The 25,321-nt window shown below is 44.8% G+C and overlaps 1 protein-coding gene across 1 annotated transcript in view; it reads right to left on the bottom strand.

Moving 5' to 3' along the window:
• The window catches only part of LOC126548226 (histone-lysine N-methyltransferase SMYD3-like), a 59,272-nt gene extending 49,170 nt beyond the window's left edge, over positions 1 to 10,102 (bottom strand). Inside the window, exon 1 of the mRNA XM_050196371.3 lies at positions 9,849 to 10,102. Coding sequence (XP_050052328.1) covers positions 9,849 to 9,955 — 107 coding nt within the window. The 5' untranslated portion in view covers positions 9,956 to 10,102. The remainder of the gene's footprint in view (positions 1 to 9,848) is intronic.
• Positions 10,103 to 25,321: the final 15,219 nt, after the last annotated feature.

Below are 25,321 nucleotides of genomic sequence, written 5' to 3'. Positions count from 1 at the left end.
CGCTTACATCGATTCCCACAGTGCGTGGGATCTGCATATTTTTTTTTTTCATCATCACCACGCCCGGCTTCGTCGTCGTTTCCTGATTCCTGCGGTGAAGACCCACCTCACCCGGTCGAGATCATATCAACGTATACTGTATGTGATACTGGTGCCCGTCCTATAATATACTTACGTTCAGGGACGCTGTGAGAGTACCCTTGCATACTTAGAGACAAGCACAAAAAACGTAGCATTACTCCATTTCATGGACGGCATAGTAGACCGCCATGTCTCTCAGGCACCAGGCAAGCACATGGAAACAGCTGAGAACAGTATCGACGCACTCACACACGAGAGAAAAGCCAGCTGAAGGTATCCGGGTTTTACAGTTCACATTCTAAAATGAATACTGCGCTGTAATGTTCACAATTCGCTGTGCGGAGTGTGGCACTTGCAGACACACGGCTGCAAGGTCACCGTACGGAGCCGGAGCAATGAATGCGGAAATGTGGCCTCCGCAGACGTTCTTGACGTACACCCCCTGACACCATCTGCCTGTCTCCATTATCACGCTAATTTCCCCTTGCAGTAAAATGCACCTGTTTTATTATACACGCTTTAGTATTACGAAAAAAGCAATACGAAATATGTCCCTTCTTTTTTTTGTCCCGCAACTTTTCTCTGTTCTGCGAATCTCTACGATTCAAGAAGCCAACCCACTTGGCATGCGCGTCGAAAGGACGGTAACGGAGCAGTCATGTTGCGCACATTATGTGTTCGAGCAACGCAAGCGGACATCAGTCAGCGTCTATTTTAGACGTAATGTAGAACCACCTCTAGTCACTTCTTTGACCTACCACAAGAAAAGGGTGCAAGGGCGGTTGCAATTAGATAAGGAGACGAGATACGTGGTGCAGGCGAGGAACGAAGCTCCGCTGTCAGACGTCGTGCCAAGCAAGAGAAAAAATCACCGCTCACGCGGCTTTTCGCGTACACTATAAGTAAACAAGCGCGCGCCCACTGCAGAGGCAGCTGGCGCGTATTCTGGGGGAAGTGCATGGTGCATGCAACAGGAGGCCGTCAGTCTTTCGCGAGCGGAAGGAACGAACGTGACGGAACTCCAGCGGCGATGCCGCGCTTCGCTCACTCACCTTGAACATCAGGCTGTTCTGCGCAGTGTTGGCTGCGTGACAAAAGCCTCCTACGCGGCGAAGCTCATCTTTTTCACCATTGCGTGCTTTGCCGCGGTCTTTAGCGGTTCGTTCACTTGCCTTCCGCCTTCGTCGGCTGACGACGAGGACATACAAGCTACATCGTCGGAACTTGAGGTGTTGAACCTTGAGCGTTACTGCTATTGACTGATTCACTTTGTTTGAGGCTGCTTAGGGCCACAACTATACGTTAACTAAACGTTGCTGGCCTTACGCACGACTTTTTACTGTGCAGGTTAGTACAACTGACAGGCTCTCTGCGTTTTCGTTGCACTGTCGTTGCTGCCATATTGTTTGGTAGTCGCTTGTTACGATTGATTGTGTTGCGCATATCTGTACCACTTAGTTGAATTCTGCGCAATGCCTAGTGTTGCTGAGCTGAACAAAAAAGTTATTGAGCTTGAAGCCAGACTCGACGAGTGCCCTGATGATTTGGTTGACGCTATCTTTAACAAGTTCATGGTCAAAGCACAGCTTTCTAGTGTGAACTTCTCTGATATAAAAAAAAAACAAATCAATGAGCTGGTAGCCAGCACTGAGCACATATGACCTCGTGGAAAGCTTGCGACAGGATAACGCCTCTCTGATTGCGGAGAACAAGACATTGAAAGCATAAAATGCGGCGCTATCTCATAAAGTCGCGCAAATTGAGCAATATTCACGGATTGCAATTATGGGGTTCTACGTGCCATTCTGATAATGAGGCACGCCGTAGTGGAGGATTCCGGAAGTTTCGACCACCTGGGGTTCTTTAACGTGCACCTAAATCTAAGCACACGGGTGTTTTCTCATTTCGCCCCCATCGAAATGCGGCCGCCGTGGCCGGGATTCGATCCCGCGACCTCGTGCTCAGCAGCCCAACACCATAGCCACTGAGCAACCACGGCGTGTAATATTCACGGATTAACAACGTCCAGATCAAGGGAATCCCGGTAACGGAAGAGGAAGACTGCGCAGCAATCATGCAGACTATAGGTGATAGGATTGCGTGCAAACTGGCGCCCTCTGATCTTGACATTGTTCACCGTGTTGCGACCGTGAAATCTGGTACAAAAAAATCTGCTTGCTCGATCGTTTCTGCTCCCGAAAGAAAAAAGCTGATTTCGTGAGCAAGGTTCGGAAGGCTAAACTGTGCCTAGGGGCTTTATTCTCGACACGCATGGCAGCTGCACGGCCGCCATTATCCGCCATGTTGACTCTCTGATTGGGTGTGGAGAGCTCACGTTCCTTGAAATTTGTGCCGGGAAACGGAAGTTTTGCAAACCGCAACTTTGCGTTTTCATCAAGATGACGAAACGTGACGTGGAGCTGCAAATTTTATGGACTAATACATTTTTTTGGTCCTTGGCAGCTGTTTTCGACGTTGGTGCTTCAAAAAGAATGTGAGCGGTAGCGTACAGAAGCCAGTACAATGCATCTGCAATTTCGCGAATATGTGGTGGTGACCCAAGATATGCGCCATGCCAGCTAGCTGGCTGATTGGCTGAAGGAATATGCTGTGGGGAGCGTCACAGGAAGGGCCGTTTTGTAAACGTCAATTTGACGTTGCGTGACGTTGCACTGGGCCGCCATTGCAGAGATTTTCCGCCATAATGTGTGGTGCGACGAGCCGCGCGAATTATGCTAATGAGCAGCCATATGCAATGGCGACCGAGTGTAATGCGTATCGCCACATTTTCTCCGTCGTTTGGCGCCATGAAAATCTTTTGTTCATAACGCGTGCTCATAGTATTTGCATCGCTCTCGGGTGGTGTTGGCAGTTGTGTTTTGGGCCATCATATTTTATAAGAACGCATTTATACGAAATAATATTGGTTGAACGTAGCAAACTTTCTGCAACGTTGTCCACTTTTCCCTGCCGCGCTTGTATTGTAATCAAGATTAATGCCTTTTCGCACAATCAAAATTTATGACAACGGCGTCTTTTTAATTTATAAAAAGGAATGCACGTAAGGCGGCGCCTTGAAGTTTCCTAACGCGCAACAAGAGATGGCAGTGCCGGCGCTTGCGTCGCTCAAGCGGATACCTCTGGAGCGTGCAACGCTATCGGTGATATTCGGCCTTCCTCAGCCAGCCGAGTCGGGCTGAGTCCCTTACGTTTCGCGAGATAGCGATAACGTGGCCTAGAACGTGCGCGCATCACCACTGTTGACTCAAGGAAGAAAACAAGCGCATTGGCGCCAACATACGATAACTGATTCTATTTGCCGGGGACACACATCCTTGTTAATAAAGAAGACGACGGAAGCGATAAGCGTTTTCGACGGAATAACGCGCTTTGAACTAGCTTCTTTATTTTTACTGCGGAGGAAAACTTTTGCTTTACCGAGTACCTTACGTTCAGTGCCTTCATTTCAGTTTATTAGGCAAAATGTCAAGTTGGCGTCATGTTACGAAAGCAAAATGGGGCCATCAGCGCCATTTTATTCGCGTCGCGTCTACGTCACGCATCGAAGAAAATGGCGGAATGTCCAGAATAGCGCCCTCGGAGACATTGTCTGGATCCGCCAATAGCCCTGTCTACATTAACGACTACCTCACACCCGAAAACAAAGTACTTTTTTCTCAGGCACTCTCCCTAAAAAAGACGAACAACTGGAAGTTCTTATGGACTGACAACTATCAAATCAAAGCCAGGAGGACTCCAGGGAGCAAGGTGCTCCGCATTACTTGCGAAGCAGACCTATCCAAAATCTGTTAGCAGACCACGTTCAATTTGAAATTCTCCCTCTGTTGTAATTAAGTCCATCCAGTTATGGCTACCTACTTCTCAATAGGCGAACTCAACAGCTTTCTTTCGCCTGTCTCCCACTCTGCTATTCATTTTAACGCAAGAAGTATCCGTAAACTTTTTAACGACATACAGCATCTTCTCTCGGCTCTTAACAATCCTTTTTCACTTGTCAGTATTTCTGAAACCTGGCTTTGCGACGACGACAAAAATCTGTTTTGTCTCCCTTCATACAAGTCTGAATACTCCAATAGAGCAAGCAGCAATCATGGAGGTGTGTAGCTATTAATATCAATTCTAACACGTACTGTAAATGACGACATGACATTGAGTTAAATGTATACTGACTGCGAAAGTGTCTGGGTAGAATTCAACCATGATTTTCTCAAATTATACAACAAGAGTTTCTCTTTGGATGCATTTATCGTTCCCCATCCTTGTCGGTCATTAATTTCTGCGAAGCTTTCCACAAAGCATTACATACATTAGCCCTTGAATGCACAAATGTAGTGATTATGGGTGATTTCAACATTAATTTACTTGACCTATCTTCCCCTAAATCTTTGAAATATTCCAGTGTCTTTCATAGTTTCAGATACGAATTTTTAATCTCCCTTCTCACTCGCTGCATTAATGGTGGAAGCACCCTAATTGATCATGCACTTTCTAATCTATCACCAGCACCGGATGCAGGGGTTCTTAATGTCGACATCACTGATCATTACCCGATTTTTTTGCGCTTCAGCTTTAACGCTACCCCAACTTGCAAATCCTTCGCCATGCATGTTTTAGACAAGGAATCGTTCATTGATGCCGTTATGCGCACTAACTGGCCCTCAGCAATACCCTTAGATGGTCCACAAATTGCCTATTCTTTGTTTTCATCCATTTTTCTTTTGTCCCTCATTCAAAGTCATACGCAGGTTTGTAAATGTAACAAATTATACGCTAGTCCTCAGAACCCTTGTATTACTGAAAAATTATTGAAATAGCTGAGAGCCAAAGAGAAGCTTTATAGAAAAACAAAACGAAAGTCTTTTAATCTAAAACTATATTTGCACGTTACGAAAAATTTTGCACCACTCTTATATTACGGCTGAAAAATGCAAAAAGGATCTATTATGAGCGAAAAATTGAAGATGCTGGCGCAAATGTTAAGAAAAAATGGGAAATCGTTAACACATTCTTGAACAGGAACGAAGGCAATCTAGCATAAATACTATTCAGTACAACAACGATACGTACGACAGCCCGTTAGAGATTGCTGAGGCCTTCAGTAACTTCTTTTTTCACTCTGACGTCAACCCCAATGCTGACTATCATCTTCCCCTTTGTCGTGTACCACAATCCTTCTTATTTTCGGCAACATCTCATGAAGTTCATGACGTCATTCGCAACCAGAAAACAGCAAGTGCTGATCTTGATGGTATTCACCCAACCCACATGAAAATGATTGCGCATGCTGTTTCTGATATTCTGGCAACCATTATCAACCTGGCTTTCAAATCTGGCATTTTTCCTGTAGTACTGAAGAGAAGTAAAGTCGTTCCCGTTTTTAAAAAAGGTGACTGCACGCTTATATCCAACCATCGACCAATTTGCATACTACATTTTTCAGTAAAATATTTGAAAAATTACTTGAAATTCGCCTTAAGAAATACCTCAATAAATTTCAGATTCTATCACCTTCCCAATTTGGTTTTCGTGAAGCATATTCCACTGACCTCGCTTTGTTATCTTTAACCGAAAAGCTAAAGAAAGCAATTGATGGTTGCTACTGCGCAGGTTCTGTATTTGTAGATTTCACCAAAGCATTCGACACTATCAACCACCACATTCTTTTTATGAAGCTTGACACAATAGGCAATAACTGGTCCCACACTCTCGTTAATAAAAGATTACTTACTCAACAGAAGTCTGGTTGTTAGTCTGTTAGGTTATAAATCTAGTACTAAAGTAACAAATATAAGAGTACCCCAAGGTTCTATTCTCGGCCAACTTCTTTTCATAATTTATATAAATGATTTGCCAACTTCTCTTACTACTTCAGAATGCTTACTTTATGCAGATGACACAACCATTGTTAAAACTGATAAATGCCTCCAATCTCTGACACACAAACTAAATAATGACCTGTCAAGCTTGGCGGCTTGGTGCTTCCATAAATTGCAAATTAATCCCACTAAAACAAAGTTCGTTGTGTTTCCCTCTCACCAACATGTACATAATTATATCCCTCCGGTATTTTTAAATCAAATTGCAAATGAAGCAGATGAAGAGGCTGCGTTTTTGGGAATTCAACTGGGCCGTCACTTGAAATTTCACTCGCATGTTGCTCACCTGCGAAGAAAAATGGCTTAAGGCATACGTGTTTTAATTCAATCTCGCGATATCTTTTCTCAACCTACATTACTTTCGTTATACTACGCTTTTATTCATTCCCATATTAATTACTGTATCACATCTTGGGGCAATACCTACAGCAGCCACTTGTCTCCCTTCAAAATTTACAAAATCAATCCATTAGAATACTTACCCCTAGTCCCTATCGCAGTGACGCGAAAGCACTCTTACATGCCAACAACATCCTAATGGTTGATAACACTTTAAAATGCAAGCTAGGTATATTATTATTCAAGGAAATCCACAATCAGCTTCCTGTGTTCATCATACCTCAATCCAATTTATTGAATACTAACTTGACAAGGTTTGCACATATTCAGAATTTAATTTTACCTACTGTTCATACGAACTATGGAAAACAACCGGCACACTTCACCGGAATCCGTCTCTGGAATACCATACCACCGGCAATCAGCTCTCAATCAATTGGCATATTCAAAAAAAGAACTGAAAGCTTTCCTCACACCCATGCCATATTCTGCATAATCGTGGTTATTTCTTTTTGTTGTCCCGCTCCCTATCATACCTACCTGTCCACAACCTTTCCTTGATGAAGTATCTCATCAGGGATTCTTTTACAGTGCTGAAAATCAATGCGACTTCTTTATGTATTCTTTTTTCGTATAATTTAAGTATTTTCACCCTGTAACCACCCGACAACTGCTTAGGAGTGTTGAATTACCTTTGCTTTTACCCTATCTAAATTGGCTTTTGGTTCCTTTGTTTGCTTCTTTTCTTTTTTTGTCTGCGATGTATTTTATTGTTTGATTTCGCTACTGGTGTTTGCTACTTTAATTAATATTTCTGCATTCACTACCATAGGAGATCCCGATTCAGTCCCTGACTATGGGACCTCCTTCTGTATACACAAATTTTTGTAATTCATTTTATGCTTAAAGAAAACCACTTCTGATCCTGACTCTGAACAGTGAGTTCGATGATTGTTGGAGCTATTATTATTATTACTATTATTATTATTATTATTATTATTATTATTATTATTATTATTATTAATGAAAACATATATACTCTAAACAGGAAAGGGAAAGCGAGAAGCAGGCTGGCAAGGAATGAATGATCAATGAAACAACACACTGTTGTAGTGGCGTCGGTTCCTTTCACATGTTTCTGAAGTTCCTTAAGAGACGTTAACATCTCTTTTAGGGCGCAGCTGATGCAAAGTTGTCCTTTACAAATAGCTTGCACTCGAAGAGACAAATGCGCCTATGCTGGATTCGAACCTTATAGCTGCGTATACAGCGGTGCTTAGCGCTGTAAGAGTGAACGACTGAAACTTCGCCGGGGAGAGGTGTATGTAAAAATCCTTGGCTGTGGTTCTAAACAATGTACCGTTTTGCCAAATACATATAACTGTTTCCCTTCTTATATAGAAACGCTGAATCGCAAGAAAGGGCGGGATCAAAACACATTAAACGTTTCATGAACTACGACTTGAACGATAGAGCGCATGTCAAAGTTGTTCAACGCTTTATTATTTTGATAGCAATTATATGCGTACTTCACGCGAATTTTCACCGTCGGTGACGCCGTGAGGTTCCATATAAAGTCGAACTGCGATAAGATCCCATCGTGGCTCGCGCGCCGTATGGTGTGAGTGCGAGGGAAAGCGTGCGAGGGTGAGACGAGAAGGATGGTGGCTTGATCACGCGTCGACCTCCCTGAGCTCAATAATAGCGCGCAAAAAAAGAGGGGGAGGGTGGGGGGCAGGGAGGGATTGAGAACATGGTAACATGATCAAGCGCGCGCGCTGGGGGGGAGGGGGGAGGCACGAAGCGCGTGTCTCCTCCTCTACCCCGACCATGGCTGCGCAGGACTGTCCGCGCTGCTGAGCGCTTACGCAGCCCGCGCACCCTATCTTCAAGGCAATCTGCGGCGGGTACAAAAGCTGGGCTAGCCGAGATGGCTGATCGCTTCAATGCGCTGTCTTTTCCAGCGTACCTAGGGCCGGAGGTAGCGTAAACTCAAAATTCGGAGATGTGTTGAAGCAATAGGCAGCACGAAGTAGTGTTTTTCACTCCCCGAGGCCGGCGCTCTTCATCATGCCGTGCAGCGTTGGACAACGAGTGCTCGCGGTCGAGTGATATTTGTTCATTTTTGTCTGTTCACGCAAACAGATAACTGTTAATTTAATTAGTAAGCAAGTGTTTACTGCAGTTTATGGTCAATAAAACTACGAACTGAACTTCGTGTAGTTGCCCAGTACTTTGCTATCGCTACCTTTCGGACGAAAGTGCGACGTTTTCTAGGTATACGCAACGTTGCCGTGCCTTCCCTTTATGCATAAATTTAACGGCAGATAATAATATACATAAGCTCACAGAATTCTCGCGCCTATTCTCAGCGATATTTTTCTTGCTTCAGTGGACCACCGTTTGAACGGTAGTCTTTTCGATACCGCGGTACTACAGGCACTCAGGTACGTAGATGACTATTTAGGTATACATTGCAGGAACTACAGGGTACAGTATTCGAAAACACGATTATAAAAAAAATGGAAGATAAACTGGAAAGTTTGTTAGGCTTATTGCATTAACAGGTGCACAAAAAGATGCGTTAGCATGCCATCAGTGTCCTTGACGAAGACAGAACTTTGTTTCTTGGATGGAAGAGGATAAACATTGATCGTGGTTATGGGTGTAGTACAATCGAGCATTTCTTCGTAACTGTTTCCTGCAATCTGTCAATTTTAGTTTGGGTGTCTGTTGGCTGGCATTTCTTTCCACACTTGCCGGTTTTCCTTTGCTTAGGTTATTTTCGGAGATGGTGTGCACGCACGTTTTAAATCGACAAGTGCGATTTGACTGGTCTTAGTGCTTTGACAATTGATAGTTCCAGGGCTCTCAAACTTTTCTTGTTAACGGCAAGAACGATACTCTGAGGAAACTTGCGTGGCACATGTTGATGTCGAGCATTTGTAAGCGTCTGTAATGGCTTATAGAATACAGTTGGAAGTTTGTGCCCGTCCTGTGTACTTGTGTCTTTCTTGGTCCATGTTTTTTGCACTGCTGATATAATCTCGACCGGGTCAGGTGGGCCTTCACCGCAGGAATTAGGAAACGACGACGAAGCCGGGCATAGTGAGGATGAAAAAAAGTAGAAAAGGCTGTATTCACTTCATTGGTACATGGATATGACTCTCATCTGAGTCTCGAGCAGGGGTATAACAGGGGTATTTAATAAACAGTGGCTGTCAAACCCTTAAAGCGTAGAGCAGCGTATGCTGATCGAAACTGAATCTAAAACCGCGAAATCCGTTGTCGTCTGCTACGGCGGCGCATGTCTAGAGGCACACGCCGCGGGGGCTTGACGTCAAAGCAGAAAAATAAATCTCGTTTGCTAAGAAAGTGGATCGTTGTGCCTTCTGTCGGACGAACACTTGCACTTCTCTGCTTCCGCTTTCTGCAGCGGCAGACACGGCGGTAATCCTACGGCATCTTGCGTTCTATACAGCTTCGATTTCGTCGGCCCGTCGCGACTGACATGATGCGCGCGCCACTCACCTCTTGAAGCAGTAATCGCACACCCTGCCGGCTCCATTCAGCGGGTCTACCACATATGCGAACGGCGTCGAAGAGACGATCAGGTCGCCCGGCTTGTACGACAGCATGGCTGCGGGTTTTGAACGGGCAGTAGAGCGGCCCCTCTCCTTCTCTTCGACGAAACCGTCGACAGTCGTCGTCCGTCTACTCAGACCTCGTCGACGCTAGAACGGGCCTGCTCTTGGCAGCCGCGAACCGGGGCTGTTGCGCGTGCGAACTCCGGTTCCCAACTCCTGGCGCGGACCCTGTCCTTCTCCTCTCTGCGCACTCCTCCCCCACTCAACCCGCCCGCCACCAGCTCTGATCCAGACCTCGTAGGTTGCGCCACACCGTGCAACCGCCGCCGCCTAATGTTCCGCCAGATTTAACGCGGGACGGCGCGTCGAGAGGGCGCCCTTCAGCGGATTTCTTTCGCCATGTTGGTTCCGACGGGACATGGCAAAATTCCTTCGGACGGCAGTTGTCCGCGGCGTTTTGACGGACGAAATAAACGCTATTGTTCAGGCTGTCGCACTAGAGTTAGCCTGCGTTAAGCGGAACAACCACTGCGGCTGGGTGACCTGCAGGCTGCCGCGACCAACGTCGACCGCACACTGCACTGTATTTCCACCACACAGCGGCCGTCGGAGTTGCGAAAGAGCAAACTTCGCGGCCTACGCTTCTGGAGCGGCTGCCATGGCGCGATGTCGAATAAACTTGAATTTGAAACTTGAATTTGAAGTGGGATGGGTTTAGGCGGGAGAACTCATTGATCGCGACGTCCACGGGTGCCGCTTTCGACGTGAGCTACCTGCTGCTAAATGAACAAGGTTTTCTTTCCTAGCCGACACTGGTTGAAAATTCAAAATTGGAAATGCTGGCTGGTTCTTTCCTCTGTTCTTGGTGATTAACTCTTGTGCGATCTTACAGCTGGCGTCATTGCACATACCTATAAAAACGAGGACATTACCGTCATTTTTTCTTTGCACATAACTGTCAAACAATAATATAGAAACGGGCAGACGAAGTGATTTATGAAAATCTCCGCTGCTTACTGGTCGCCGCTGAAGCTGGCGGAAAACGAGTGCGCTTTGTTGCAAATGGACTAACTGCACAACTGTAACAATACATCTTCCTTTCTTTTTCTCCTAGCATCTTTGCCTGGATTAAAATTTTCTGGCACGCAGTCACTCAATATTTGTATGTAAATGCTCGTCCCGTTTCGTCTTGTCCCTACACTACCAAGCGTCTATCACTTTGTTACAACGAAAGCTAGAAGTACGCGCCACTGGTAAGTTGAAAATGGCTACGCAGTATTTTTAAGTTTTACTGAATTTTGGAAAATCACCTGCTGCAGATAACATAATTCTAGTCATTAAGCTGGATTATTCAAGGAGACGGACATTAGTTGCACGAGAAACCGAAACACATGTTCAACTAATTAACAAGCATTCATTAATTCCCACTTATTCATTAAATAATTTACGCCACATATTGCAAGCCGGTGAATTCGCAAGGCGTATCCACTTGGAATGAAATTCCAGAACAAGTTTGGAGATATGCGCCATCAAATTCGCAGTAACAATTCTCTGTTGTTCCACTTACTTTTTAACACAGCGCTTGTTTATGCAATGAAGCACAAAAGTAACTGGAACGGCCATGTACTTAGCCCCACGCTTTATTAAACAATATCTCGAAAGTGGTGTCATCCTGAAAAATCAAGCTGATAAGCCTTGCAATTTCACCGACTGCAATACGTAAATTGCAATATGAGCCGTAAAGTAAGTAATTGGGAAGTCAACTAGCGCATTTTTGTTAATTAGTTGAATATGTGTTTCGATTTCTCGTGCTGGTAACGCGCGCCTCTTCGAATAACCCACCCGAAGGACAAGAGTTACGCTATCTGTTACGGGCGATTTTTTAAAAATCCGTGAAAGTTAAAAATGAACACCCCCGTATAAGACTGAGTCAATGCCCTCTATGGGGACCCTCTTGCGTGACACTACCAAATAGTGAGCTTGAGCTTCGGCACGCATGCACACAGGCGAGCTCAATGAAGCCGGCAACGGGCGCGCACCTCGCGTTCATGAATCGCGCTGTCAGCCACGTTGTAGCAAAGCGCAGCGCGTCCGGCGCACGTAGCGGCATCGGCGCGAAGGGCGCGGTGCATGAGCTGCGGCAGGTGCCCAGTGTTGCCCGGCTATTTCCAGCAAGGTCGACGGCTCATTCAGGAGCTCGACCGCCTGAAAATAGCCCTCCTGCGCGAGCCCAGCATTGCCGCGGCCGAACTGCCGGCAGGTGCGCCGCGCGGCCACCGCATCCAATCGCCGCCCCTTCCAAGGCCCACGGCGCGGCAGCCGCGGCCGGTTTATTTTCACGGCCCTCGTTTATGAGTGCAGGGCCAAGCGGGCCGCGACGGCCCGCGGTAGTGCATTCGTTCACCGGGCTGTCAGATGTCGGAAGCTGGCTGTTAAAAGACGCAGCGGGGTAGCGTCGATTCGGAGAGCCTGCGCCAGTAGCCCGTCGGAAACACGGCCTTTTCTCGTTTGTTTCTGTTCATAAAAGAAATGTAAAAAAGAAAAGTCCAGCAGAATCCATCTCACGATGGATGTCTATCTTAATGCGGTTAGCATTGATGCAATGCAGTGACACACCGTATACATTCACCGCCGAAACGCGTCACGCGTGTATATGCAGCCGGACGCGCTTCCCTCTTCCACTGTGCTCCGGCATGCGAGTGGCTTCAGGTGCTGCGCTAAGAAAAGCCCGATTGTTCGCGTAAGCATTCTCTGTACCATATCTGAGTTCTGCGTATGCAACATGCGCAAAGAAACTTGCAGCATATACGCAGTATACCGCACGTTTTCTTTACGTTCGAGAAGATATTTAAAGAGAACACGAAACAGCAACACTAGATCATGTTATGCTGGTAAATTTTCCTTTCCAAACTTTATTTTCATTCATTTGGCGGTAAAATGTTCACTGCTACTGCAATAATTAACGAACAAGCTTTGCTTTCTTGAATATCGCGCCGAAAACTGGGCGCCGGTCACGGCAATGTGGCTTAATGAATTTCAAAACAGTTTAGCATACTTGGGTGGCTCTTTTAGAATGGAATGGAGTCCTTCCTTGCCGATAAACAATTAACTAGAGCAGTGTAGATACTGTCGAAAGTCGTGATACGTACCGGCGTGCTCGGATATCGTGGATAGTCTCGCAGCCAAATATCTCCCACTTAAACAACCTAACGAAGGAGACGAGAGCACCGAGTATACGAGAGGCATATGTGAAGAACTTGACCGGGACTTCACTGAGAGTGAAGTGAGGGCGGCTCTTCACAGTCTTAATGGTAGATCGGCGGCTGGACCTGACGGAATAACTAACAAGATATTAAGAAATCTAGATGATGAATCAATTTCTTATCTAACTGAACACTTCAATGAATGTTGGAGAAAAGGGGTATACTCAGAGGAAGGGAGGGTGGCCAATACTATCCTCATACCAAAGCCAGGCAAACAACTCACTCTGGACAACCTCCGTCTTATTTCCTTAACGTTATGTCTAGGCAAAGCTATGGAACATGTCATCCTAAATCGACTCACGAAATACGTTGAGCAGAACGACATCCTCCCATACAACTTGATCGGCTTTCGTCCCGAGCTGTCAACTCAGGATGCTATGCTGCTGATCAAACACCAACTTATACAGGCCAGCCCAGCACATACGAAAGCTCTTTTGGGATTAGATGTGGAAAAAGCTTTTGATCGTATAAAGTATAAGGCAATACTTGACGTTCTCTCGGAAATGGGTTTAGGTAAGAGACTTTTTAACATGATCAAGGACTTTCTTAGAAATAGAAGTGCACAACTCATGCTGGGTGAGCTTAAATCAGAAGCTAAGAATTTGGGAAATAGGGGCACTCCACAAGGGGCTGTGCTCTCACCCATGCTATTCAATTTAGCAATGTCCAAGGTTGCAATAAATCTGGAGAAAATTGAGGGTATACATTATGTGATATATGCCGACGACATAACCATATGGAGGGCCAAGGGTAATGTAGGACAGGCAGAGACCAGATTACAGGAAAGTTTATATGTTGTAGAGAACACACTGAAAGACATGGGGTTGAAATGCTCGGCAGCCAAATCAGAACTCTTAGTCATTAAACATCGCAGAAAAGGTCGTAAACCAAGAGGTTACATTCCGGAAGATGAGCCAAGACTGTGCTTATACATTCATGAAGGATCCGCAATCAGGCTAGTTGAAAAAATCAAGGTTCTTGGGTATCACATAGACGGAAACAATGCTAACTATAGAACAATACAACATATCTCGAATAAAACAGATGAAGTCATTAGGTTACTAAGGAGAATTACCAATAGACACAGAGGCTTAGCAGAAGACAGCGCTTTGAGGCTAATACACGCCTTTGCTCTCTGTCACTTCACTTATGTGGCTGGATTATTCAAATGGAAGCAGGCAGAACTTAAAAAACTTCATGTGATGCTCAGGAAGCTCGTTAAAGTAGCCCTAGGGATACCCAGTAACTATGCAACCGACAAAATCATGAGTCTAGGGGTGCACAACACAATGGAAGAAATCGCGGAGGCCCAACAGCTAGCGCAACACGAAAGATTGACAAAGTCACGAGCTGGCAGGAACATATTACAGGCAATAGGTGCACGACAATAGGGCACGACATCGCTTCTAGTATGCCTTCCTCACCAATGCCATTGTTGCAGATTGCCACGACATGGGCCTACTGCTACATCATCTTCGGGGCCAACCAACAAGGCGAAACTGGACCGCTCCCATCCTGTGACCTGGCTGCGCACGCAAGGCCTAATATGGATCGTGCTCGACTACTCGTCTGGCAACCTGGAACTGACACTACAGTCGTCACAGCCAACGGGGGATTTAAAAGCCAGCCAGCCATCGTCCGCTTCGGGCACGACATCGCTTCTAGTATGCCTTCCTCACCAATGCCATTGTTGCAGATTGCCACGACATGGGCCTACTGCTACATCATCTTCGGGGCCAACCAACAAGGCGAAACTGGACCGCTCCCATCCTGTGACCTGGCTGCGCACGCAAGGCCTAATATGGATCGTGCTCGACTACTCGTCTGGCAACCTGGAACTGACACTACAGTCGTCACAGCCAACGGGGGATTTAAAAGCCAGCCAGCCATCGTCCGCTTCGGGCACGACATCGCTTCTAGTATGCCTTCCTCACCAATGCCATTGTTGCAGATTGCCACGACATGGGCCTACTGCTACACCATCTTCGGGGCCAACCAACAAGGCGAAACTGGACCGCTCCCATCCTGTGACCTGGCTGCGCACGCAAGGCCTAATATGGATCGTGCTCGACTACTCGTCTGGCAACCTCGAACTGACACTACAGTCGTCACAGCCAACGGGGGATTTAAAAGCCAGCCAGCCATCGTCCGCTTCGGGCACGACATCGCTTCTAGTATGCCTTCCTCACCAATGCCATTGTTGCAGATTGCCACGACATGGGCCTACTGCTACATCATCTTCGGGGCCAACCAACAAGGCGAAACTGGACCGCTCCCATCCTGTGACCTGGCTGCGCACGCAAGGTCTAATATGGATCGTGCTCGACTACTCGTCTGGCAACCTGGAACTGACACTACAGTCGTCACAGCCAACGGGGGATTTAAAAGCCAGCCAGCCGTCGTCCGCTTCGGGCACGACATCGCTTCTAGTATGCCTTCCTCACCAATGCCATTGTTGCAGGTTAGTTACCTGGCAGGTGCTGCTTCGGTTAAATCTAGCGATTATTGTATCGTAGCGATGTCGTGCCCGACAGAGTGGACTGACGCGTTTAAGCGGTCGGTCACTTTGTTATCAAACATGTACTTTACTTTGTTTGAGCTGTTACTTGTCCTCGCGGGTGACGTCGAGCAGAATCCCGGCCCAATGTCGAAGGTTGAGGCGGACGCCTTCGCTGCTGCCTTGGAACGAATAAGTAAGCTTGAAGACGCCGTGGCTGCTATGCAAGCCGATTGTAAAAATTTCGGAAAGGGACAGGCAGCTGCTTTGGAAACTGCACGCAAACATGCAGAAAATGAGAAGGCTTTGCGCAGTGACTTGGTGCGAGCGAACGAGGAACGCGCTGCCGCTGTAAACGAAATTAAACTGCTAAATACGAAGCTAGTAGCGTTGGAATCATCTGTGCCATCTCAACCAGCTGGGGATTCTGGAACGTGTTTGGAAACATTGCGTGACGTTTCCAATCAGCTGTGTAAAATATCTTCTAGATGTGAAAATGCGGAAAACCGTATGCGACGATCCAACCTGCTCTTTTTCGGAATAGCAGATGAGGCTAAGGAAAACTGGGCAGCTTCAGAAAAAAAAGTGATAAAATTTTGCCCCGAAAAATTGGGTACGGAATTCACGACTGCGCAGTTTGAGAGGGTGCACCGATTAGGGAAATTTGCGGAAGGCAGGGTGAGGCCTATTATTGCGAAAATGACGTTTTTCAAAGACAAAGGCCGTATCTTGTCTTCTGCACGCAAACTGAAAGGATCTGGTTTTTCAATTCGCGAGGATTTTTCGCCAGCTACCCGGCAGGCAAGAAAGCAGCTAATTGCTTTTGCGAAAACTGAAGCTAAGCCATTTACGTTGTTAACCGATCGACTACGAATTGGGGACGCCATTTATATTTTTGATAGCACTCGGAATACAGTTGTTCCTTGTGTTAAATAGCAGCAAACCACACTGCATGATGTGAACTGCAGGAAGTCAAAGCCACCTGTCATCGCACCATCATTATCAATATCTTTCACAAATATCCGAAGTCTGTTGCCTAAACGCGACGATATTGCCTCATTTCTTGATGACTGCAGTTCAGATATTCTTGTTCTTACTGAAACATGGCTACACTCTGAAATAACAGATAATGAAATATTTCCACATGATAGCACATTTAACATTTTAAGGTGTGATCGGACCGGAAAGAGAGGTGGTGGCGTACTCCTTGGTATCAAAAGAACAGTTACCTCACAAGTTATTAATGTAGATTCCAGTATTGAGATAGTATGGGCTGAATGTCAAACCTACAGAAACAAGCTACTGATAGGATGTTGTTATCGTCCTCCCGATACAAACCAGTACTTTCTTGTCGAACTGCGCAATAGTATTTCTAAAGCCCTTGAGCTCTGTCAGGCTGACATCGTCTATGTTTTTGGCGACTTTAATTTTCCTTTGATCGACTGGAATAACCTATCATCCTCTTGTCATACGTCAATGGAGTTCATTTCTTTAATGTTAGATTTCAATTTATTCCAAATAATTACGCAGCCCACCCGTGGCACTAACATTTTAGATTTAGTTTTCACTAACGCCCCTGAAACAATTGGTGAAGTTGTTTGCTTAGACGGTTTCAGTGATCACAAGCTACTACAACTTACTCTTAACATTCCCTTGAAATATACAGGCGTCTCAAAGAAAACCATCCGTGATTACAACAGGGGAGACTATGGCAATATCAACAAAGAACTTGAGACTTCTTTCTGGCACCTTTTTAGCTTCGTTTTCTGCTCGGGCAGTCAACGAAAACTGGCTTCTCTTTAAAGAAAAGCTGTGTGCTTTAGTGGAAACGTATATTCCCCAAATCAGAATAACAGGCGATAGACGGAACCCTTGGTTCACCAAGTACCTTCGACGGCTCAGAAACAAGAAACGCAAGAAACAAGAAACGCAACCGCAAAGCGTACAAACTCACCCGTGGTATGGGATAAATATAGCTCATTTTTGAAAGTTTACTGTTCATCTTTAAGAGAGGCTAAAGAAAAATACTACTCTCAAGATCTACCTTCACTACTTAAAAACAACCCCCAAAAATTCTGGCAGGTGATTTCACCCAATAGTGGCTCGCATCACATTTCACTAAGTGATGGGAATCAAGCTCCAATCAGTGACAAGGAATGCCCAGTCATCTTTAATGAATTTTTTTCATCCATATTCACAATAGAAGACCATTCTAATCTGCCGGAAGTCACTGATCAAGATTACCAGTACATGCAATCCATAGATGTAACAGAGGATGGTATCGCAGGTCTCATAAATAACCTTAAGTTGACTACTTCTTCGGGTGTCGATAATATTAACTCAAAAATTTTAAAGAATACAGTCACGCTATCTAGCAAATTTTTATGCAATATTTTCCGCCAGTCGTTATCATCAGGCCAGCTTCCCTTAGACTGGAAAATAGCAAAAGTGATACCAGTCCACAAAAGTGGTAGCAAGAATTCCCCAGAAAACTATCGGCCAATATCATTGACAAGTATATGCTGCAAAATGCTTGAACATATCATTGCATCTCACATATATCATCATCTGGAATCAAATAATTTTTCTTTATTAACCAACATGGGTTTAGGAAAGGTTTGTCATGTGAGACGCAGTTACTAGAATTCACTACAGACTTGCATTTTAACATGGACCATAATCTTCAATCAGATTGCTTTTTTCTCGACTTCTCCAAAGCCTTCGACCGTGTGGCTCACTGCCGTTTAATTTCCAAGTTATCCGTTCTCAAATTAGACTGCTTAACGCTCTCCTGGATTCGTAACTTCCTAACAAATCGCCAGCAATTTACAGTCGTTAATAATTTTACGTCACCCCTTGCATATGTCAGTTCCGGTGTACCGCAGGGTAGCGTACTAGGACCCATGCTTTTTCTTATTTACATCAATGATCTGCCCAATAACATCTCATCCTGCATGCGTGTTTTCGCCGACGATTGTATATTATATCGACCAATTCGCAGCCTTGATGACCATCGCATTCTTCAAGAGGACCTTCATCTCGTTACCAAATGGTGTGAAGACTGGCAAATGAAACTTAACTCATCTAAATGCCAACTAATGACATTCACGCGAAAAACATCAACTCATAGGTTTTCCTATTATATAAACTCAAATATAGTATCTCGGGCATCAGCATATAAATACCTAGGCGTAAATCTTACACCGAGCCTTTCCTGGGCCTTTCACATTTCAAACATATGCGCAAACGCTTCTAAATCTCTTGGGTATATTCGTCGCAACTTGCGTAATTGCCCGTCTAACATTCGTAAATTGGCATTCATATCATTTGTACGCCCTCAGCTTGAGTTCGCGTCCCCTATATGGTCTCCCTACCATGAATACTTAGTCCGCATGTTAGAAGCCATCCAAAACCGAGCTAGTCGATTTATTTCCCGAAATTACAGCTACCAGTCAAGCATTACCCAAATAAAACTCGACCTTTCCCTTCAATCACTGAGTAGCCGACGTGACATAGCACTCCTGTCCTTGCTCCATCGATATGTTTACCAAATCAAGCCATCAAACTTGCCACTGGAACGCGCGTCTTGCACATCACGACGACTTTATAATGATTTAAGCCTCACTCGCATTTATGGCAACACTAACGCATTTAACTTTTCGGCTTTACCACGAGCGATTCGGTTATGGAATTCGCTTCCTAATAGCACTGTCGCTCAAATGAGCAATAATAAATTCAGACAACTACCAAACCTACAGTCATCATAACAAATATATTCATCTGTACATATGTCATGTCACATAATACGTCACTTTTTTTTCTTCTTGTTATTGTGGTTTCAATTTTTTTTTGCTTTGTGTACTCGCGCTATGTATGTTATTTTGCGCGAGTGTTACAGCGCTTCTTATGTTAGGGTGAATTGTACTTTTCATTCCTTTCCAGATAACTCTTTGTATTGATTTAGCGTTTCTTTTTTTACACTGTTTTGGAAGCCTGTGATCATTACAAACATTTATAGCTCTCACATTTTTTAGTGCTCATAGATCTGTTTCCTCTTGTCATTTGTTCATTGGCGCCCCCCTTACTCAATGCTCCCCTTGGGGCCTGTAAGGTACTTTGAAATAAATAAATAAATAAATAAATAAATAAACTGAATACATCAAGGAGCCCAATAGAGGCTGAAGTAGAATTAAGGACTGAAGTTAGGAACAAGATCAGAACCAACCCTCTCCCCAGAAACATGCATCCAGAATATAATGTCGAAAGGAGAAGGGCAAGAGCTAAAGCACTCTTGCAGGAAATAGAGCAGCAGAACCAACTGGCAGCTATAGTTGATGCTGCCTGGGTGAAAGGTAAAGAAGCATATACAGCCATTGTATCAAATTATCAAGGGAAGGTGCAAGACGCTCTCACTATTTTTACCAAGGACCCCATGGTGGCGGAACAAGCGGCAATTGCTCTAGCCATCAGGAGTAATAAATGGGCCTGCATTTACAGTGATTCGAAATCCGCTGTAAAGTGATTTGATAAAGGCTACGTAGCTGGAGTTGCAGCTAAACTTTTTGAAAACATTGGGATTATGAGAATTGAAATCCGATGGTTTCCTGCGCATATGGCGAAAGTGGACGACACTCGGGTAAACCTCAATGAGGTTGCTCATGACTTGGCACGAGGACTTGCTAACCGTGACAGTCACAACCGAGCTGTTCACCATCAAGCCAGGGAATCTAGAGATAATTTAATAACATACAATGACGTTACCAAACATTACTATTTAGGACGTAGACAATTCCCATTGCCACATTCAAAACTGAACAGGGCTCAGGCAGTCTCACTGCGCTTATTGCAAACGGGTACATATCCCACGCCGTACACTATTAATAAAATATATCCAGAGAGAGAGATTAAGATGGACTGCAATGATTGTAATGGCATCATTGGAATCAGACATATGCTGGCGGGGCGTCCCGCGACTCTCCCCAACCTCGTTGAAGAATGGACACAGTGGGAGAAAAGGATTCAAAGCCAATTGTTTCAGGACCAATTAAGGGCAGTCCAGAGGGCCCATGATGTCACTGAAAGGCTTGGCCTGACAGTGCCAACGTGGGAGCGGCCCGCCTTGGCTTAAGAAGTCGAGCCTCCGTACCTCATTACAATAAAAGTTTTCACACACACACCGGCGTGCTCGGGCAGGAAATTCGGAACGACATCGCCGTACGTCTTCCTTTTTTTTATTGTTTGTTGTGGTTCGCCAAACTTTCTATTACAGTAAGCGAGTGACGTCGCTTTGCTGTTGTACAAGGAGTGTAATTTATTAGTACGGCTAAATTTTGAAAATCGTCTGTGACAGACAGCGCTGTTCCGCCTTTTCAGATTGATAGAAACCACAATGTCCAGACAGCTAATTAGAAAGATTTACTAGCTAACTTTTTATTTTCTCGTTTCTGGGCACATGTTGAGCTTGCGAAATGAAAGCCGAGGAGCAATTAAGCCATGTCTGCTTAGCAAAAAATCCGCAGACTAGCACCACTTACGAGATATGTTGTCGGGATAAACTAAATGACCATTTTTCATGAGGGCAAAAGGTTCCTGTCATATTCAATTCAGCACTCTGAACAGCTGATTATTTTTTATTTTTACTTGTTTTCCGTGTGGTGCCTTTTTCACTGTATTTTTCTCGTGTATTTATTGAGTGTTTCATATATATATATCTATATTTTTTTCTCGTGTTTCAATCCCGTGAATTTTACTTTGCATTGTATACGCGTGACAAGAACATTTAACTGTTACATACTCTTTTTTTTGTTATTGTTCTCTTTTGTAAATTTATTCTTTCTCTTTGACCTTGATTTTGCTCCCCCCTTATGTAATGCCTTCGGGCCTTTAAGGGAAAAATAAATGAAATGAAATGAGAATATGTCTTGCCGTTGCAGCTAAAATAGTTGCGAACTTCCAGACTGTGTTCTTATATTCTCGGCATGTAAGTAGTCATCGCAACGCCTCAATGTTTTGTCTGCAGATATTGGTTTCTTCATTACTCAAAAAGTCATTGTGCCTCGTTAGTTCATGACTCGTCCCTGTTTGTTTTGTTTTCACTGCAGTGCGCGAGAGCTTTATTACACCTCGGAGGCGAGCTTGTGTTTTGCTTTGGTCAGAGTTATATACGTTTTTTCTTTATATATATATATATATATATATTGTTACGTGTGGAAAGACACAGACGAAAGATGCTATTTACACGCTATTTACACTGGAGCCAGGCAGCCAGGCTGACCCTCGCTCGTGCCAAGGGCACCGACCAACTTCTTCGTCGTTCTCGCGGCGGCTCGTCTCTTCAGCATCGCTCAATGATATCGTAATATTACCCCCCGGCGGCAAAAGCACCGTCACGGGGCTGTTAAATATCCAAGGTGCATGGAGAGTTGTAGGGCTTGAGTCGGGCAACGTGGACAATGTCACTGGTTGTCACAGCGGAGGACGTAGTGGGCGTGGCTAGAACGATTTCATAGGTGACATCGGTTACTTTGCGTATCACGCGATATAAGCCTGTGTAACAGCGAAAGCAGTTTTTCACAAAGGCCGACTTTGCGCGATGGAGACCAAAGCAACACGACGGCGCCGGGCACAAAATGGACATCACGGTGACGGAGGTCGTAACGTTGTTTCTGCTTTTCTTGAGACACTTGTAGACGAGCGCGCGCAAGTTGGCGAGCATGGTCAGCATGGGCGATTGCATCACGGGCATAACCGCTAGTTGAAGCTGTGGCGGACGGAAGCACAGTGTCCAGTGGTAGCGTCGGTTCGCGGCCATACAAGAAGTAAAACGGGGAAAAGCCAGCAGTTTCGAGACGGGAAGAGTTGTATGCAAAGGTAATGTAAGGTAGAGCCAGGTCCCAGTCACGGTGGTCGTCTGAAACGTATTTGGATAGCATGTCTGTAAGGGTGCGGTTCAAACGCTCAGTGAGGCCGTTCGTTTGGGGGTGGTAGGAGGTGGTAAACTTATGCTGTATTGAGCAGGCACGCATTCATTAAATTATGGGGTTTTACGTGCCAAAACCACTTTCTGATTATGAGGCACGCCGTAGTGGAGGACTCCAGAAATTTCGACCACCTGGGGTTCTTTAACGTGCACCTAAATCTAAGCACACGAGTGTTTTCGCATTTCGCCCCCATCGAAATGCGGCCGCCGTGGCCGGGATTCGATCCCGCGACCTCGTGCTCAGCAGCCCAACACCATAGCCACTGAGCAACCACGGCGGGTAGCAGGCACGCATGCTGTCGTCACTGACTTTGGCCAAAAAGGTGCGGCCGCGGTCTGTAAGCAATTGACGCGGAGCACCATGCATCAAAATGATATCATGTAGGATGAAGTCCGCAACATCAATATATATATATATATATATATATATATATATATATATATATATATATATATATATATATATATATATATATATATATACAAGGGAGCGCCATTTATTTGATAATTCTCTGAAGTCATCGCTGTGAACTCGGTGGGTAGGTAAAGGTGGTTCAGGAACCCAGAAGCATTTCCAGGATCATACCCAGGAATTATGGACATACGTTCAGTTTCCTTTTCGCCACCACGTGGCGTATCAACCTTAAATAATTAAAATTCACTCCATGACGTATGTCATGACGCACAACTAAAGAAAACTCCATAAAAAGAAGCACACCCTGAGACTGTTGCTTCACCTCGGTACTTGGAAGCGAGCGCGCTTATACATCAGCGTTATCTCAAAGACGACCAGCTACTTGCTCGACTGGGAATGAACCAACAGTTTTGCTAGACACCTCGCCAGACAGCTCGTCGGCATTTCCGATTAGATGTCTGGCTGAGATAACGGCTTCCGCAAAGCTATCGTTGGGTTTTCTTTCGTCATTGTTTTTTTTTCTTATTCGTGCGCCACTGCGGCCGCGGCCTTACGTATAGTCAGCGTTATGTTTCGTGGGTTTCATATAGAACCGGTGTGATGCATGAAAAGAAATATTTAGCTCGGGCCTGTCTTCGATGCCGGCTGCTCAAATATATGGAAAACATTTTATGAGAAAACTGCTCAACCGATATGAATGAGAATTGTTGCATTTGTGAACGTTAAATCACAGTGATTGCTGCAATAACAATTTTGATTTAGGCCATGACATTTTTGACAATAATTGTCAGAAATCAGTAAACCGGAAAAAAGTATAACTATGAAGTTAACGAATCGGTTAGTTAGCATCAAAAGCTAATATCGCACCTCTATGAACTGCATCCCTTGGAGCATCTCTATCGGACAAATTTCGCATATGAATTTACAACTTATATGACTTTGTTACAATTCTTGTAAAGGTTTTGCGAATGCCATATTCAAAAGTTAGTGGTGTATTTCAGGGTGGCATATATGATACATCATTTTTGTCCGCAATAAATGAAATATTAGGTGCAGCTTAAAGAATTGCAATATCGTTTTTAGTTGCTGAGATACAGAATTGTATACTTCAAGTATAGTTTCTTGGAAATTCGCAATCTTTCAAAACTGATGTAAAAAAGTGAAAGATAAATAAAGAATTCGCTTTCTGAAATTGCATTTTAACTCTTTCTTTTAAGTTCAACATAACTCATTATTTCGGTGCATTGGTTGTCAGAAGAAAATATTGCTAATTTCCCATGTTGTATATAAAGCTTCTCATTAGGTTCGATATAGAATAATATTGTTGCTGATGGAAAAGGCAAGACGGGTAACGTACAGTTTGGCGGCCGCATCTCGATGGGGGCGAAATGCGAAAACACCCGTATACTTAGATTTAAGTGTACGTTAAAGAACCCCAGGAGGTCGAAATTTTCCCGAGTCACCCACTACGGCGTGCCTCATGACGAGATCGTGGTTTTGGCACGTGAAACCCCATAATTTATTTTATTTGTTTATTTACAGTATGTACAGTAATTTACAGTACTTTACAGTAATTGACAAAGAGAAGCATATATACAACAAGCTAGTCACTGAAGCGTTGTGTTCTTCAGTCTCAAGCTCGTGCTCATCTTCTCAGCGTTGTGCAGAGCTATGCAACATATTTCTGCCCGGCGTGGAAGTGCCGTCTCGGTGCTTTTTAGGCAGAAAAGGACAAATAGCGTTTTAGGCGACTGACATGAACGACGTCATGGGAAGTCTTGATGGAGCGAGTAGTAGGTGTGACCGGAGAGACCTATCCGGTCACCTGACGGAGGACCCAGTAAGGACCGCAGTAGCGGGACATTAGTTTTTCCGAGAGGCCGAAGCGGCGGGTGGGAGATCGCAGAAAGACAAGATCTCCGAGAAAATATTCGGCGTCCCGGTGACGACAGTCACAGATGCTTTTCTGCTTGTTCTGAGAAGCACAAAGGTGATGCTGAGCAACTTGGTGTTTCTTCGGCTCGAGCAATGACATCGCGGGTATACTGAGACACGGACTCTTGAGCGGTAGGCAACATTGTATTAAGAGGCAATACTGTATTTCGGCTATACAAGAAATATAATGGCGAATAACCTGCAGTGTCGTAGCGTGATGAATTGTACGCGAATGTGACAAAAGAGAGAGCAGTATCCTAGTCACGATGGTTATCAGAAATATACATGTAGGACACGTCCCTTATTGTTCGACTAAGCCGCTCCGTAA

Source organism: Dermacentor andersoni, chromosome 1, assembly GCF_023375885.2.
Source record: "Dermacentor andersoni chromosome 1, qqDerAnde1_hic_scaffold, whole genome shotgun sequence".
NCBI lineage: Eukaryota > Metazoa > Arthropoda > Arachnida > Ixodida > Ixodidae > Dermacentor > Dermacentor andersoni.
This window is presented reverse-complemented; position numbering and strand designations above follow the sequence as displayed.